Source organism: Schistocerca serialis, chromosome 5, assembly GCF_023864345.2.
Source record: "Schistocerca serialis cubense isolate TAMUIC-IGC-003099 chromosome 5, iqSchSeri2.2, whole genome shotgun sequence".
NCBI classification, from domain to species: Eukaryota; Metazoa; Arthropoda; class Insecta; order Orthoptera; family Acrididae; genus Schistocerca; species Schistocerca serialis.
In genome coordinates, this window is record NC_064642.1 from 19,694,329 (window position 1) to 19,713,012 (window position 18,684).

Consider the following 18,684-nt stretch of genomic DNA (forward strand, 5'->3'; position numbering starts at 1 on the left):
TATACCCTCTTTGCTTTGGCCATAATCTGTTACTTTACTGCCTGAGTATCAAAACTCACCTGCTATTTTTAGTGTCTCATTTCCTAATTTAATTCCCTCAGCATCATGAAAGTTAATTTGATTACATTCCATTACTTTGTTGGTATTTGCTTCTGTGCAAGTTGCAGCTAATGTTCTGCATTTTGTGTTTTACCCATGGTATATTCAGAATTGCAAAGAGTGTATTTCAGTCAGCAGTGTCAAAAACTTTTTCTAAATCTACAGATGCTTTAAATGTGAATTTGACTTGGAGGAATGTATTTTTTATGATAAGTTGTAGTCAGTATTGCTTTGTACATTCCTACATTCCTCCAGAATCCAATTCGATCTCCCCCTAGCTTACACCAACTGTTTCATCATTCAGTAGGTAATTCACATTACTATTTTGCAACTGTGTCTAATTAAAATAATGGTTTGGTAATACTCACACTCGTCAGAACCGGCCTTCTTTGAAGTTGGTATTATTACAGTTTTTCAGAAATCTGAGGGTGTTTTGCTTGTCTCATACATCCTGCTTTTGTCACAGTTTGTTCTCCCAAAGATCTCCCACCTATGCAATCAGAAAAGCTGGTGTTGGTGGGAATGATCCAGATTGCTCAGGATGGTGGCCAGATGACCATCTGGATTATTCCCACAAACGCCAACTGTTCTGAATTGTGCTGTTGGGAGCTCTCTCTGCAACATATCCTTCATTTCCATAACATCCCTGCCTTCAGCTTTCGCTACTGTGTCTCCTTCACCTGCCTTTCCGCTTCCCCCTTCCCTGCTCCCCCTCCAGCCCCATACATGCCTTCTGTCCAATCAGCACACCTGCATAATCCTTTCCCGTTCTTTACTTCTATCCTCTCACCTTTGCCCGTCCTTTCCACCCACTGCTCCTGGTACAGCTTCTTGATGCTGCAGCTAGTAGCTCAATGTCCTGTCGCCACCACGTCCGTGTGCACATTTCCACAGGCAGCACTAGCGGCTTCTTCCAGCCCTTCTCTGCTAATCATCCCCATCCCCACACCATGCCTCTTTTGTACCCCCAGCAAAGGTCACTGCTTGCCTCAGTCGTGGTTGGGCCTTAGCACTCAGAGACAGCAGTGGCTCTGTTGTTGTTTTAGTTGTAATGTGCATTTAATAACCAGTAAAGTATGATCAGAGCATACCTGCAGTACAGCTATCTTTTTTGTTAAGGCAAGCCAGGCACATCACCGTAGCAAGGTCCATGGTTATGCTGATGTCAAGTTATAAAATGTGAGGGAAATTGGACAAACAAACTGAAGGTTTTATCGTGTGCAGCGTGCCTTCGTGTTTTGATGTATTAATTTTGACAGTGAAAATCATCACTTTGTTAGAATGTGAGGAAACTCCACACAACTTAATGTACTACTTCTTGGTACTAATAATGTCAAATAGATCATAGTATTATTGCCTTTTTGTTTTAATTAATTTTCTTACTTTTAGTGTCTGGTTATTGAAAAAATTCAATGTAGAAAACTGGAGAATGTTTCAATATTAATTATTTTCACTTGGACATCTGCATCACAGATGACTTTTGTTCAGTGATGATAACTTTGAATTTAGGAAATATCCTTGCATATTATGTGCATTAGATATATTTAATCTGTTTTACTTCTATAGATTTGAACTATTGGTTGCAAATAATTTATTGCTAAGAAAATTCTCTAATGTTTTTCCCAAAATATCTTCTTGCATTTAGACTGGACTAATTGCAATGCTTTAGACTTCCTCTTTTCCTAATTGTTAAAGTAGAGTGTAATGAGGCTACTTACAACGCAGATTACAAACACTCGTGATTGCTGACCATCGGCAAAAAGTGCAGAACTGTGATGATGGAAAAGAAAACTGTGACCATAGAAAAGTATGTTGGCATGATCTTGTGAACTCCACATAAAACTGAAAAGAAGCAAAATTGTGTGAAAATATTGAAATAAAACAGATGTAAATACTTTGAAATACAAATTTATAAATGTCTATCTGGCATCACTCAGTCAAGATAGACATTAATGTTACTATCAGTATTTGTAACACTGCACGTGCCAAGATGAAGAAGGGAAAGAAAGAGATTCCAGATGGACAACATTCAAGAAACTTGATATGGACTTGGGGGAGGCATGAGAAAGAAAAAAAAATTGCTCATACATCATCTGTATGCGTCTTCAAATGGAAAACAATTTTGCGAGTTTGCATTGCAGTTAACATGTTCTTTTGACATAGTAAAATAGTATATATACAGCAAAGTAACACAAAAAGAGACAAAACGAATAAAAGGAGGATCGGCAGTGTGTGTGTGTGTGTGTGTGTGTGTGGTAATGTAATTTGAGACATTTGAGGCAAGTAGAGTATATTACAGGAATTTATAGATATAACTGTGTGTGTGTTCTGCAGGATTTAAGAAAGAGAGAGAAACTAGATTTAGTTTCTAACCAAATCCACATTAGGTTATAGAGAGCTTCTAAAATTCAAGTGTGTTTCTAGGGGTATAATTTTATTTCACATGTTAACTGCATGGTTAACTTTATAGTTTAGACTGCACCTGTGACTGTAGTTGACATTAGTTGAAGATATTTAAAAGTTATGTCATCACATTTCTTCTTTACTGTCTTGCTTTAACAAGAATTTTCATAATTTGTTGTATTTCTGATCTGAATTGTTCTCCATAACATTTTATTCCAGCTATTGTTTTCTTTTGGTCAGACAATTTGCAGCAGCTTTTCAAGTTTTAAAACCGTCTGAACTTAATGCAATAAATCAAAGAGTTGCCTGTATTAATAGACTGACAAAAATTTTGTTTTTGAATTTGTGTACCTGTGTGGATTTTCATTTTTAAACAACACCTTGATCGACCTGTTTGTATTCTTTTCTCTCCATCCGTTAGATTCAGCTGAACCCTATTGTAGATATTCAGCACAGATGAAGTCCGTTGACCAGTGTGCACTATACAGCACATCACAAAGTGCAGTTATTAGTTTCCAACCATCTTATTACATTTAACAAATGAAGAATGCGATCAGCGATATTCTGGGTACTCCTTCAGGGACCTAATTTGTATGACTTTATCATTATGACTGCTGATGAATATGTATGAGAGTAAGTCAATTATTATCTGCAATTTAATTATATTTTTGTTTATTTTGGTAGTACTGTCATTTTACGTTGGTGAAGCATGCTTTGTTTATTTGTTGTGAATCTTTGCCATTTTCCACCTGCTAGGTTAGTTTCGTTATCGCTGCCGTTCTGTTAATCATGGCTGCTTCGCTGTCTATTTGCACCAAAGAAGAGCAACGTTCAGTGATCTGTTTTTTTTGTGGTCGGAAGGCGTATTGGGCCAAAATTCATTGAAGATTTTCGGTACAGTGTGGAAACAGTGTTTTGCCACAACAGTGTGTTTACAAATGGATTGAAAAATTCAGAGATGGTCGCACAAGTGTTACGCACGATGAAGAAGCTGGATGACCATCTACCACCACAAATGAAGAAACCATTGAGCGTTCACATGAAATGATTCTCTTGGACAGACGATTAACTATTGACAAAATGGCACATCGTCTGCAAATTAGTCACAGTTCTGCCTACGAAATCATTCACAACAGACTTGGGTTTCATAAAGTTTGTGCAAGATCCTAAAACAACCACACATTTGCAAAAACGAACGCACTTGGACATCTGCAAAAAACATTTGGATCACTATGGTAATGAGGGGACAACTTCTTGGACAGGATCATAACTGGTGACAAAACATGGATCCATCATTACGAGCTGGAGAGTAAATGGCAGATTATGGAATGGAAACATCCAAAAATTCGCCATGCAAGAAAAGGTTCAAGACCCAACCCGTCCGCAGGAAAACTGATGCTTACAGCTTTTTAGGATGCACAAGGTCCTGTACTGGAACATTATGGAGAAAGGGGCACAATAATAAACAGTGTATGTTACAGTGAGATGGTTATTGCCAGGCTAAAGCCTGCAATGTGAAGTAAATGTCGAGGATTGCTGTCAAAAGGTGTTGTGTTGTTGCACGACAATGCCCACCTGCATACTGCTGCCCACATTGCTGAAACGCTCCAGAAACTCAAATTTGAAGTACTGGATCATCCTCCATATAGTCTCGATCTTTCCCCTTCTGAGTATCACTTGTTTGGTCCACTCAAACATGCATTAAGCGGCCATCAATTTGCCTCAGATGAAGCAGTGAAAGAAACGGTGCATTCCAGGCTCGCAGCTCAACTGAGAACCTTATTTTATGAAGGCATCAGGAAGCTTGTACAACGATGGACCAAGTGTATTGAATCGCAAGGAGACTATGTCGATAAATGATGTTCTTGTAAGTTTCCTATTTGATTACAGTAAAATTTTATAACTACTTTGCGGATAATAAATTGACTTAACCTCATACATAGAGATCAGTACATGCTTATATTTGTCCAGATTTTGAACAACAGTTTTTCATTCTGAGCTCTACTTTTGGATTTGTGTTCTATCATCAGATCTTTGAACTCTCTCCAAAATTTGACTGTTCACAAAAACAACCTCCTTTGTGGTCAGATAGTACTGTCTTTCAACTCTCCAAACAGATCTCAGCCTTTTTGGAGTTTGTCTTTAGGGTATGTTCCAGATTACCTTTATCTAGTCATTTCAAAATTATGGACTAACTTTGATTTTACTGCTGTGTACACATTTAAACACAATTTGCATTGAATGAAGGCTACATGGGATGTTACAGTACCGTTCACGAAATGACGACACTATCCGTCAACAATGTGAGAGTGTTACAAGTATGTTCACGTAACGCTTGAACCATGGAATCACTGATTGTTTTGAAATTTTGTTTGCCAGTAACAATAATATTTTTTCATAAAACTTCAAAATTTTTTGACTGTTATTTATTGTCATCAGAGATTACATTGTAGAATTTACAGAACTGTAGCTATATTCGTTGCTTTTACGTTGAAGAACCAAAGAAACTGGTACACCTACCTAATATTGTGTAGGGCCCCCACAAGCACGAAGAACTGCCTCAACATGATGTGGCATGGCATGGACTAATGTCTGAAGTAGTGCAGCGGGGAACTGACACCAGGAATCCTGCAGGGTTGTCCCTAAAACAGTAAGAGTAAGAGTAAGAATGGGTGGAGATCTATTCTGAACAGCACGTTGCAAGGCATCCCAGATATGAACAGCACGTTGCAAGGTGTCCCAGATATGCTCAATAATGTTCATGTCTGGGGAGTTTGTTGACCAGTGGAAGTGTTTAAACTTACAAGAGTGTTCTTGGAGCTACTCTGTAGCAATTCTGGATGTATGGTGTGTCCGAACGATTCTCTTCAGTCGTTGTTTGTTCCGTTCTTGCAGGATCTTATTCCGGCCACAGCGAAGTCGGTGATTTGATGTTTAACTGGATTCCTGATATTCACGGTACACTCATGAAATGGTCATATGGGAAAATCCCCACTTCATCGCTACCTCAGAGATGCTGTGTCCCATAACTCGTGTGCCGACTATAACACCAAATTCAAGCTCACTTAAATCTCGATAACCTGCCATCGCAGCAGCAGTAACCAATGTAACAATTGCGCCAGACACTTCTTGTCTTATATAGGCGTTGTTGACCTCAGTGTTGTATTCTGCCTATGTATTTGAATACGAATGCCCATACCAGTTTCTTTGGTACTTCAGTGTATTTCTGATGGTGTATGTAGTACTGCACCAGTGGTGTTTTTTTTTTTTTTTTTTTTTTTTACCCCACAGCATTGTCACCCGTGTGTACTGCAAAAAGCTCACTTGCATTTCTCGTGACTGTTAGGTGGTGTTACAATATATTATTGTGTCTTACTATATCTAAAGTGCCTGGTTGTGTGTATATTGTTACACAGATATTGAGAACTTCTTATAAGTTGTCAGAGAAGGTATTACACAATGTTTATACCATCTGCTCTGAGTTTAGAGCAAGTGCAAAGTCTGAGGGTAGTGAAATGGAAAGACAAGTAGAAACTAGTTGTGATGATTAAATTTGAGATAGTGCTGAAACAAGTGAATGTAATTATATACTGCTTAGAGAAGTTACATAAGTGACAGTTACGCAGAAAGACAAACTCGTCAATAAAAATGAGCATATCATTCTGGATCTGGAAGGAATGACATTTTATTCAGCTGAGAAAGAGGGGGAAGGAGGGCTAGGTATCAGTTATATCCACCATTCAAAATTTGGGAAAGATGGGACGGGAGATTTTGGATGATATCTTAAAGGCAGTTGGAGGAGCACATAAGCAAAATCTTTTACAGCAGATAGCATGACCAATGTCACATATGAAGAGAAACATCAAAATTCACCATGTTGTGACTTTTTGGTGACTATTTGTAATAGTAATATATCTAAAATTGTTTAGAATTTTTTATTGAAATTCTTTTCTAGTTTGGGGTAGAACGTTGCAATTGATGGACAGCAATCTCCCACCAAGAGCACATGCAGATTTATGCAGTACATGGCTAGTAAAGCAGATACTTTTGGCATCAGATTTTGATTGTCAGTGGTTGTAGACACACTCTTCCATGGATTTTGATACTTGGCAAAAAGTGAACTTTAAACCAGAGGCAAAAAAATCTCTTTCTGTATACCTCGTCATGAAGCTTATGGCACCATTCCTTAGAAGCACAAGAAAAGTGTGAACTGAAAATTGGTTCACATTTTTGCACATGCCCAAAGTATTGAAGAATAAAGGTACAGGGATTCATTTGATGACCAACATATGAATCTCAAAAGCGCTATGTTCCCAGTGTTTGTCGTTCAGATATAGATGATGAATATGATTTGAAATGAATAATAAAGTGAAATATAGTGTAGTATATTGGACCACATGGCTAAAAAATATTAAGTGAAAGCAGTGTTGCAGATAGGATGTTTTACAGTACATTGGTTTTGCCAAATAAATCCTTGGATTCTTTAACAGAGCAGTTATATGAAAAAGTTATCACCCGCAAACAGTTTTTGCAGCATTTCAATAAAGAACTAGGACATGAACATGTGAAAAATAGGTGGCAAACAGGATTTCCTGTAATCAGCAGTGAGTCAAATACTGGAGACAAACCAGTTAGTAAGAAATGTAGAATGCAGCACAAAGTGTAAAATGGTAAAATCAAGATGACTGATGTATGTGGCACCAGTCGGTAACCTGTGTGTGGAAAATGAATGAAATTAGTCCCAAAGTGATGCATTGTTTGCATTCAGCAATCAGGAGTAAAAGAAAATACAGTTTTGCATACTGTTTAATGCTTATACCAAAACCAGTCCAGTTACAAAAACTGATAACTATGAATTAAAACGATGTATAAACCTTTAGTTTGAATGTTCCTTTCATAAACAGCATTTCATATTGCCATTACCAATGTGTTAAAATAGGTAAAAAGGGGTAGCTGTGCCGCAGTTGTCAACTTGATCACTGTTGTGATTGTAGATATATAAATAATACACTGGTTCTAGTGTTAAGCGACATGTACACTTGTTCCATAAAAACTGCCGTAAGTCAGTAACATCTTGCCATGATATTTCGGCACAAAGTCTTTTGGCCTTCTTCAGGTGAGTACAGCTGTAGAAGTTCTCCCATGTTTTTATGGAACAATGAGTACGCCGGGAAAGTTCCAAACATCACGACATGTACACTGATTAGCCAGAACATTATGACCACCTACCTAATAGCTGATGTGTCCACCTTTGACATGGATAACAGTGGTGACGTGTCACGGCATGGAAGCAATGAGGCGTCGGTAGGTCGCTGGAGGGAGTTGGCACCATATCTGCAGACATAACATGTTCAATCACATCCCAGATGTATTCGATCGGGTTCAGATTTGCTGAGTTGGGGGGCCAACATATCAATTTGAACTACCCACTGTATTCCTCTAACCACTCCATCACACTCTTGCCCTTGAGACATGGCACACTATCGTGTTGAAAAATGACAATGCCATTGGGGAACATGATCATCATGAAGGAGTGTATGTGGTCTGCAACCAGTATGCAATACTCCTTGCACATCATGGTGCCTTGCACGAGCTCCATTGGATCCACAGATGCCCCTGTGAATGTTCCCCAGAGCATAATGGAGCTACTGCCAGCTTGTCTCCAGCGCACAGTACAGGTGTCAAAGAGCTCTTTCCCTGGAAGGTGATGAATCCTTACCATCCCATCGACATGATGAAGAAGGTACCAGGATTCATCAGATCATGCAGTGCTCTGCCACTGCCCCAACATCCACTGCTGATGGGCACATGCCCTTTTCAGTTGTAGTTGCCAGTGTTGTGGTGTTAACATTGGCACATGCATGGGTTGTCGGCTGCGAAGGCTCATCGTTAGGAGTGTCTGGTGCACTGTGTGTTCAGACACACTTGTACTCTGCCCAGCATTAAAGTTTGATGTTAGGTCTGCCACAGTTTGCCACCTGCCCTGTTTTTCCAGTCTGCTCAGCCTCGACATCAATAATGAGGGTTGGTCGTCCAACCCCATGATGTCTGGATGTGCTTTTACCTTGGTTTCACCATGTGTTGGAGACATTCACCACAGCACTTCTCACACAGTTGAAAAGTTGTGCAGTTTCTGAAATGCTTGTGTCGAGCCTCTGAGCCATTACAATCTGTCTTCGGTCACACTCAGAAATATTGCATGCCTTTCCCATTCTACACACAACAGCACGCTCATTGATACTTCGTGCACCATGTGTGCAGTCATTTCTCACCAGGTAATGCTGCTATCACCTGGACGGGTTTACATCAGTAGTAGGTCAGTGGTCGTAATGTTCTGAATGGTCAGTGTATGTATTTTGATGAGACATTGCACTTCATTTTACTTGCATTTTGCATGCATCCTCTTATGGTGGCCATCCAACTGCAGATGTTTCTGGTAGAGTTGATGATTCACATGCTGTATTTAAAATATATTGTATAAAATGTTCTATGACATATTGATTCATGTAGCTGAGAAAAAAATTAATTACAGATTTTTTATATCTGCATATACAAACATACACTAAAAGCCACTGAGTAGGCCATATTTCAGGGTACTTTCTAGCAGTATTAGCTACTGCCAGTCCTATTATATTTGTGTTTGGTAGAATGTGCTTTCACATAAGTAATTTACATTGTGACTCATAGTTTTACCTATGCTTTAACACTGAGAAGACAAAAGTCATGGGATAGCGATATGCACATATACAGATGGCATTAGTATTGTGTACACAAGGTATAAAAGGGCAGTGCGTTGGTGAAGCTGTCATTTATACTCAGGTGATTCATGTGGAAACGTTCCTGACACGATTATGGCTGCACAACAGGAGTTAACAAACTTCGCACTCAGAATGGTAGTTGGGGCTAGTCATATGAAACATTCCAATTCGGAAATCAGTGGGGAATTCAGTATTCCGAGATCCACAGTGTCAAGAGTGTGCCGACATTACCAAATTTCAGGCATTCTCTCACAACGGACAATGCAGTGGCCAAAAGCCACTTAAGACCAAGAGCCGTAACAATTCTATGCAGTTGCAGTACTAACAGACAAGCAGCACTGCATGAAGTAACCGCAGAAATTAAGTGGAATATATGGCGAATGTATGCATTAGGACGGTGTAGTGAAATTTGGTGTTAATGGGCTATGGCAGCAGGTGTCAGACGCGAGTTCCTGTGCAAACAACGGGACATCGCCTGCAGTGCCTCTCTTGGGCTCATGACATATCAGTTGGACTCTAGGCAACTGGAAACTAAGTCTTGATTTCAGTTGGTAAGAACTGATGGTAGGGTTCGAATGTGGTGCAGGCCATACGAGCCATAGACCTGAGTAGTCGACAAGACACTGTGCGAGCTGGTGGTGGATCGATATTGGTGTGGGCTGTGTTTACTTGGAATGGCTATAGCACTCTGACGCAACTGAATCAATCTTTGATTGGAAATGGTTGTTTGCAGCCATTCGTAGAATTCATGTACTCAGTTGAGTATGGAATTTTTATGGATGATGGTTCGCACTGTCACCAGGCCACAGTTGTTGTTGATAGGTTTGAAGAACGTTCTGCACAATTTGAGTGAATGAATTGGCCATCCAGATCACATAATGTGAATCCCATCGAACATTTGTGGGCCGTAATTGAGAGATCAGTTCATGCACAACTCCTGGAATGGCAACACTTTCCCAGTTATGGACAGCTATAGAGACAGCATGGCTCAGTAATTCCGCAGGGGACTTCCAACAACGTGTTGAATCTGTGCCATGTCGAATTGCTGCACTGTGCCTGGCAAAAGGACATCCAACACAATATTAGGATGTATCTCAAGACTTTTGTCACCTCAGTGTGTATCGACATTTTTTATATACAATTCATTTAGGCATGTCAAATGAGCTCATTGTTGGTGATACCTTAAAACCTAGTCTTCTTTTTTGTTTCTGTTTGTCCGTATTTCTCCCAAATAAGTTTGTTTATTTATAGCTAATATTTTAAATGTTGATGTATATTAGCATATCTAAATGACCACAGTTAGTACAGTAATACTATTCTCTCTCCTGGTCAGCAAGATAATATTCTCCTCTGCATGTAGAGTTAGTGTGAAATAAAAGTTGGAAGAAAAAATATTCTGGCTTGCTCTTTGTTGAATCAGTGGACAATCAAAAGATTATTTTGAAATGACAGAAAATTGTATTTAAAAAGAAAGATGATGAAACTTACCAAACAAAAGCGCTGGCAGGTCGATAGACACACAAACAAACACAAACATACACACAAAATTCTAGCTTTCGCAACCAATGGTTGCCTCGTCAGGAAAGAGGGAAGGAGAAGGAAAGACAAAAGGATATGGGTTTTAAGGGAGAGGGTAAGGAGTCATTCCAATCCCGGGAGCGGAAAGACTTACCTTAGGGGGAAAAAAGGACAGGTATACACTCGCACACACACACATATCCATCCACACATACACAGACACAAGCAGACATTTGTAAAGGCAAAGAGTTTGGGCATTTTTTGGGCAGAGATGTCAGTCGGGGCGGATGTACAGAGGCAAAGATGAAGTTGAAAGACAGGTGAGGTATGAGCGGCGGCAAATTGAAATTAGAAATTAGCGGAGATTGAGGCCTGGCGGATAGCGAGAAGAAAGGATATGCTGAAGGGCAAGTTCCCATCTCCGGAGTTCTGACAGGTTGGTGTTAGTGGGAAGTATCCAGATAACCCGGACGGTGTAACACTGTGCCAAGATGTGCTGGCCGTGCACCAAGGCATGTTTAGCCACAGGGTGATCCTCATTACCAACAAACACTGTCTGCCTGTGTCCATTCATGCGAATGGACAGTTTGTTGCTGGTCATTCCCACATAGAACGCTTCACAGTGTAGGCAGGTCAGTTGGTAAATCACGTGGGTGCTTTCACACGTGGCTCTGCCTTTGATCGTGTACACCTTCCGGGTTACAGGACTGGAATAGGTGGTGGTGGGAGGGTGCATGGGACAGGTTTTACACCGGGGGCGGTTACAGGGGTAGGAGCCAGAGGGTAGGGAAGGTGGTTTGGGGATTTCATAGGGATGAACTAAGAGGTTGCGAAGGTTAGGTGGACGGCGGAAAGACACTCTTGGTGGAGTGGGGAGGATTTCATGTGGATGGATCTCATTTCAGGGCAGGATTTGAGGAAGTCGTATCCCTGCTGGAGAGCCACATTCAGAATCTGATCCAGTCCCGGAAAGTATCCTGTCACAAGTGGGGCACTTTTGGGGTTCTTCTGTGGAAGGTTCCGGGTTTGAGGAGATGAGGATGTGGCTCTGGTTATTTGCTTCTGTACCAGGTCGGGAGGGTAGTTACGGGATGCAAAAGCTGTTTTCAGGTTGTTGGTGTAATGGTTCAAGGATTCCGGACTGGAGCAGATTCGTTTGCCACGAAGACCTAGGCTGTAGGGAAGGGACCGTTTGATGTGGAATGGGTGGCAGCTGTCATAATGGAGGTACTGTTGCTTGTTGGTGGGTTTAATGTGGACGGACGTGTGAAGCTGGCCATTGGACAGGTGGAGGTCAACGTCAAGGAAAGTGGCATGGGATCCGCCCCGACTGACATCTCTGCCCAAAAAATGCCCAAACTCTTTGCCTTTACAAATGTCTGCTTGTGTCTGTGTATGTGTGGATGGATATGTGTGTGTGTGCGAGTGTATACCTGTCCTTTTTTCCCCCTAAGGTAAGTCTTTCCGCTCCCGGGATTGGAATGACTCCTTACCCTCTCCCTTAAAACCCATATCCTTTTGTCTTTCCTTCTCCTTCCCTCTTTCCTGACGAGGCAACCATTGGTTGCGAAAGCTAGAATTTTGTGTGTATGTTTGTGTTTGTTTGTGTGTCTATCGACCTGCCAGCGCTTTTGTTTGGTAAGTTTCATCATCTTTCTTTTTAGATATATTTTTCCCACGTGGAATGTTTCCCTCTATTATATTCATATCATTAATTTGAAGAAAATTGTATTATTTAATATGTTTATTTTAGGGCATAGCTGGTGTAAACTGCCTATAAATGCATACATTGCCGCACAAAACTTCTGTTTATTTTTCAAGTTTTACAGCATCTAATGAACTGCCTGTCCCATGGTTACAGTGTGGCACATAGTTTTGTGTTTGTTCGTAGGTCTGCTTAATTAAGTTGCCATTTCCACTTCAGCCGAATGTGTACAAAATATATAAAATTGCCTCAGTGATTAATTTGACTGACATTGAAATTAGAAAGTAAAATCCTTGAAACCACTTCTCCAGTGACTATGAACCAGTGTCTCAGGCCCATGTTTTCACTTTTCTGTCTTGGTGGTTCATGCTTTTACATGATTTTCTTGCAGAATTTGTATTTCTATTGTTATAACATGAGAGGAGATTGCATAGCAGTCCAGTGTTATAATTTTTGGCATATAACTTCATATTCTGTAAAATTACTTTTCTCATGTGTGCCAAAATTGGAATGTTCTAGCATCACATGCTCAGCTCAGGATCCATCATTTCTTGGTGATTCTAACTGATGTGGTTTTGGTTTTTGTGTTCAGTTTACAAATTTTTACATTTACATTATTTATAAACGTCAACCTGTTGTTCACTTAATTTTTCACTGGAACTCTTCATGTACTGTTATTAGTTTTTCAAATAGAACAGTTGTTTCAAATGAAACATTGTAGATTAGTTGATGTAACTGCCATCTCATTTGAAGTAACAGCAAGGGCAGCATATTCTGAAAAGTATATTGCATATTCGCTTTCCCATGGTTATGTTATTAAATGCAGTTCTTTTCTTCTTGGTTGGCCAACAGTCAATATCAAGATTTTGTTGTAGACATCCAAATGTGTGATATATGGATAACATAACCTTAAATTAATCAAATTGGTGAATAATTGTGTATTCAATTAAATACGGAATTTATGACAGCTATAAGTGACGGCTATTGATTGTTGAATCTTATTAAGCTTAAGAATGTTGGTGCAACATACTCGGTTTTGTTATCTATTCTTCATGATGTTACCATTTACTGAACAAGCTGTAATAAAAGAAAAATACTTATTTAGAAAAGTCTCATGACAAGCCTCCCACCCCCTTCATTTTCCCCTCTTTTTTTATTATTTAAGGAAGGGAAAAGGTAAGTAATGATACCACACCACAGTCAGTAGCACACACTGTCATTTTGGAGTTTTCCTCCTGTATATATAAGGTACATAGCATTTAACACGGTCTTTAATTTATGAATATGATGTAAAGAAGATAACTGTTCATCCAAAGAAAGTGTTGAGTGGTTAAGATGAATGTAGAAAATGATGACACTTGAGTTTTATATAAATAGAACTTAGTCATATTACAGCTATAATTGGCAGTAATGAATTGAAGTGAATTTTTATATTGAAATTGCAGTGTGTTTTTCCTCTTAGGAACACATTGTTATTGACCCTCTGACATACAATGAGGTACGTACTCGTCCCTCTTTGGAAGAGCGTCTGGAGAGTATTATCAGTGGAGCTGCTCTAATGGCTGATTCTTCATGCACTAGAGATGAAAGGAGAGAGCGCATTGTTGCAGAGTGCAATGCCGTGCGCCAGGCACTGCAGGACTTGCTGTCTGAATACATGTCTAATGTAAGTGCCATTTTTGTTTCATAGAAGCTAGTAATTTGGTTACATTTTGAATTTTCCTTTTAGGAAAGTATATTATTCTTCCTTGCTTTGTTATGAAATGAATCATTTCCACTTTAATCTGAATACTAAAGAGCACTTGTATTATGATTGTTACTTTGTCAAAACATAGGAGACTGAATAATTAAGGAAATGACATCTGTCATCCTTACATTATCTTTTTAGACTTATATTGTTTAATTTGATAGTTTGTGATTCTCTCAATTCCTCTATGTTATGAGTTAATTCATTGATCTTTTCTGTGCCATGTATATGACATTGTACTGGTAAGATTGTGTTTGGCAATTAGTTATGAAGTAGAATATTTTTATTTCATATAAAAATTTATTGACCTAACACTTTAGTGTGTACTGATACATTTGAGAAATTATCTTGCTATTTTTCTTGTCTGCACTTTATGAAGATAATAGTTACCTTTACTAAATAGTGCAAAATCGAGTAACAGTGACCAATTTTGTACCATTGTGGAAGGCAGCCATCTTGAATCTTTGTATTTCAAGAGAACTGCCTCTGACTTTTTGCCAAGCTGACACATTTGCTGAGAACTAGTACAGTGAATTACACATATCAGGGTGCATTTCTGTGATTTTACCTCACTGTGATGTCCTAGTTAATCTTATTTCATCATTTGTGACAACCTCAATTATGATGATGAAGGTGAGTATTGAAAAAGCACTAGGATATTCAGAGATAACAGAATATCTTAAAAATCAGCAGTTCACCACATATTGCCAATCTTAAATGACATTTTTACAGAAATTCAGTAAAAGACATTGCTTTATCAGTAATGATACAAAAAATATTGCTGCAGCAGTTAACGAGGTACCCTTTAGCTGTGTTGAATTTACGGCTAACAGTTATTAAAACAGGTATGGCAGCTATTTTGAATTTTGGAGGGAATTAGATTAGGAAATGAGACACTTAAAGTAGTAAAGGAGTTTTACTATTTGGGGAGCAAAATAACTAATGGTCGAAGTAAAGAGGATATAAAATGTAGACTGGCAATGGCAAGGAAAGCGTTTCTGAAGAAGAGAAATTTGTTAACATCGAGTATACATTTAAATGTCAGGAAGTCGTTCCTGAAAGTGTTTGTATGGAGTGTAGCCATGTATGGAAGTGAAACATGGACAATAAATAGTTTGGACAAGAAGAGAATAGAAGCTTTCGAAATGTGGTGCTACAGAAGAATGTTGAAGATTAGGTGGGTAGATCACGTAACTAATGAGGAGGTATTGAATAGGATTGGGGAGAAGAGAAGTTTGTAGCACAAATTGACTAGAAGAAGGAATCAATTGGTAGGACGTGTTCTGAGGCATCAAGGGATCACCAATTTAGTATTGGAGGGCAGTGTGGAGGGTAAAAATCGTAGAGGAAGACAAAGAGATGAATACACTAAGCAGATTCAGAAGGATGTAGGTTGCAGTAAGTACTGGAGATGAAGAAGCTTGCACAGGATAGAGTAGCATGGAGAGCTGCATCAAACAGTCTTAGGACTGAACACCACCACAACAACAACAACAACAACATGGCAGCTATTGGTCTTCATACTGTACATAACTATGAACTTTAATAAGTCAGGCTTTGCTGGAAAAGAAGTAAATTTGTTTTGTTATTGAATTGAATTGAAACACTCTACAATTTTTAAAAAATGTTCTCTTAAGATGATACGCCGTGTTTTTGCAAGATGAGATGAGCCATATTATCAGAGGTTTGATTGTGCAAGTGCACCTTTGCACTCCTGTCATGCAAAGCAGGAGATCAGGATATTAGAAATGGACAAGTGCTGGTGTCTCATTTCTCACTGAAAGCTACATGAGTCTGTCATATAAATAAATCTGTGTAGAGCCATTCCATGCCAAGTGGTCTAATTTTGCAAAAAGTTCCCACAGGACCATCACGAATTTTGCTAAAATTTTGTGCGAAATTTGCACTTGTACCCAGTGAACAATGCGAAAATTTTGCTTTCGCTAATATAATACTTCCATAGATAAAGTCCTTTGTTTGACCCCATAGTGCAACTATCAAAAGAGCGCCTCAGAGTTTTCGGCAACTTCGAAACATAATATCTCTGGCAATATTTTCTTGAAAGAAGCAAAACCAGGCCATCTAAGAGCAGTTGAGCAGAAGGATGTTTTAACAAGTTTCACACACTCAAGTGGCCCAGTAAATTCATTTTATTGGCTCTCAAGGAGTGACAAGTGCCGGATTCTGGAACAGCGCATCATTGCAGTTATTCTAGCATCCTCAGTGACTTGGTCTGGCTGGCGGTATAATTTTCTTGAAGACATTCTACAGCAAATTAATGAAACCTGAAAAAAAATTCAAGTAACTTGAAGGAAACATAAGGTTAAGATCGTAAATGAGATCTTTTGTGGCTTTGTCTGCTGAGATTTAAAGAACTGTATCATCAATCTTGGGATCCTGTGTAAAGAAACCTTTATAAGGTTTGGGAACCTGTGCTAAAGCAAGCCACTGGTGACTGCTGTTGCACAGTTAGTGGGCATTGCCCCTATGATGATGGGGAGGGTGCTTTTCTCACATTAAAAGAAACCAGCAGTTGTTAAATTACCATGGATGATAGCAACACATTTGCATGATATTACCTCAATTTACATAATCTGCAAACTATGAGAACACACAATGTGCTATACTTTAAACTGGAATCAAACTAGCATGTCAGTAGCATTGCACAATAAAAAGACATACTGAAAACTGTCAGTAGCATGATTTATAAAAAAAAAAAAAAAAAAAAAAAAATGTCAGGGAGACTGATATGAAGTTCCCCAAACTTACACAATGTGACAGTGGTGTAAAACTTGAAAGCAGTTTATTCGATGTGTTTTGCAGTTTTTGTGCAAAAAATTTACTCTCATGATGTCCAGTGGCTTGGTAATGCACAGTTACATTTTGAAGTGCATGACCAGTTTGATTCTGTAGTTATCATAGCAGAAAAACAGGCTGAAAGATGTTATGATGATGAGTCATGGAAAAAAAGACATCCCATTTTTGAAGTTTTCGAGTCGTTCTGTTTCAGTCACACTCCCTAGCCATCATGACTTTTAGTGATGAGTCATGGAAAAAAAGACATCCCATTTTTGAAGTTTTCGAGTCGTTCTGTTTCAGTCACACTCCCTAGCCATCATGACTTTTAGTATTACCAAGTGTAATAAACAATTGTATAACATAACATTAGACGTCAAATTTAATTTGAGGACTATCGGACTATGGTCGTAATTTAAATGCACCTTCACCTTCTTGTTTTTTTAGGACCTCATACACTCGCATTGCAAAAACAAATCTAGTTCTTTAGGTTGTTTAGAACACAAGAGTTTCTAATTAAAACAGTTTAAAAGAGTTTCCAGTAGACTTTCTTTTTGTGAAAGTGAGCTAAAAATAGTCATTTTTGACATTTCTACAAAAATTATCAACTTTGTCCACAATTTGTGAACTACTGGAAAGCAGAAGGAGAAAGAAATTTTTTATTCGAAAACCTTACATTGGTAACAGTACTATGAAAAGGATAGTTGCTACTTACCATATAGTGGAGATGATTGGTAAGTTAATATGTACAAAGTTTCAGATTTATCCTGCAATTTCTTCCGGAGGTATAAAAAGCCAAACACAATTTTTTTTCACTATCCATACTGAAACTGCTCAAGAGATCTGTCCCCCCCCCCCCCCCCTCCTCCTTAATAGAACACAAAAAGTTGTGCAAGGTGGCAAAATTTTGTTTCTTTCAAGAAAATATTGCTTGAGATGACATGTCTTAAAGTTGCTGAAAAATAATGGATGTACTTCTGGTGGTTGTAGTATGGGTCAGATAAATGACTGTATCTCTGGAAGTATTGTATCAGTGAAAGTAAAACTTTATCAAGCTTCATTGGGAACATGTACAAATATTGACGCAAAATTTCACCAAAATCGATGATGGTCATGCGGGAACCTCTTGACCACCTGGCGTGGAATGGCCCAATTTGTAGTCTGTTATGGATTACGTGTAAGAATTCTGAGACCTAAAACATCCATTAAAGTGTTGTGCAAGGCGAAATATGTGTCTGATACACAAGCTTTTGCACATGTCTACTGCAGCTTTTTGGACAGTCAAAGTGCACCTTTTCACTCAGTGTGGAAGTGTAAATCCACACAGCAGCATCTGAGCAACAGGCACAGAAGTATAGATACTCTTTGCTCTAATCAGACAAGTTAGTATGGGTTCACAGTGTCCTTCATCATTGATCTATTTACCTCTGATGAAATGTACAGTGGTACATCTGGTACATCTCAGATGTTCTGTTACATATGAGCATTATACAGCACTTTTCAGAGATGGTATATTCCTTCTCTGCAACAGAGGTGTCCTGTAATATGACATTAATGCTGAATACATAGCTCTGTACAATTTGTGCTGTCCAGCAGCTGCAGTGATCAGCATTTAGTAATAACTGTCTTTGGAATTGGTATTTTCTCCATTAATGGCT

The 18,684-nt window shown here is 38.9% G+C and overlaps 1 protein-coding gene across 2 annotated transcripts in view; it reads left to right on the forward strand.

Annotated features, from left to right (window-relative positions):
• Positions 1-18,684, forward strand: part of LOC126481011 (catenin alpha) — a 152,473-nt gene that overhangs the window by 51,790 nt on the left and 81,999 nt on the right. For both annotated transcript variants that reach the window (XM_050104467.1, XM_050104468.1), the window contains exon 6: positions 13,946-14,149. In XM_050104467.1, coding sequence (XP_049960424.1) covers positions 13,946-14,149 — 204 coding nt within the window. The remainder of the gene's footprint in view (positions 1-13,945; positions 14,150-18,684) is intronic.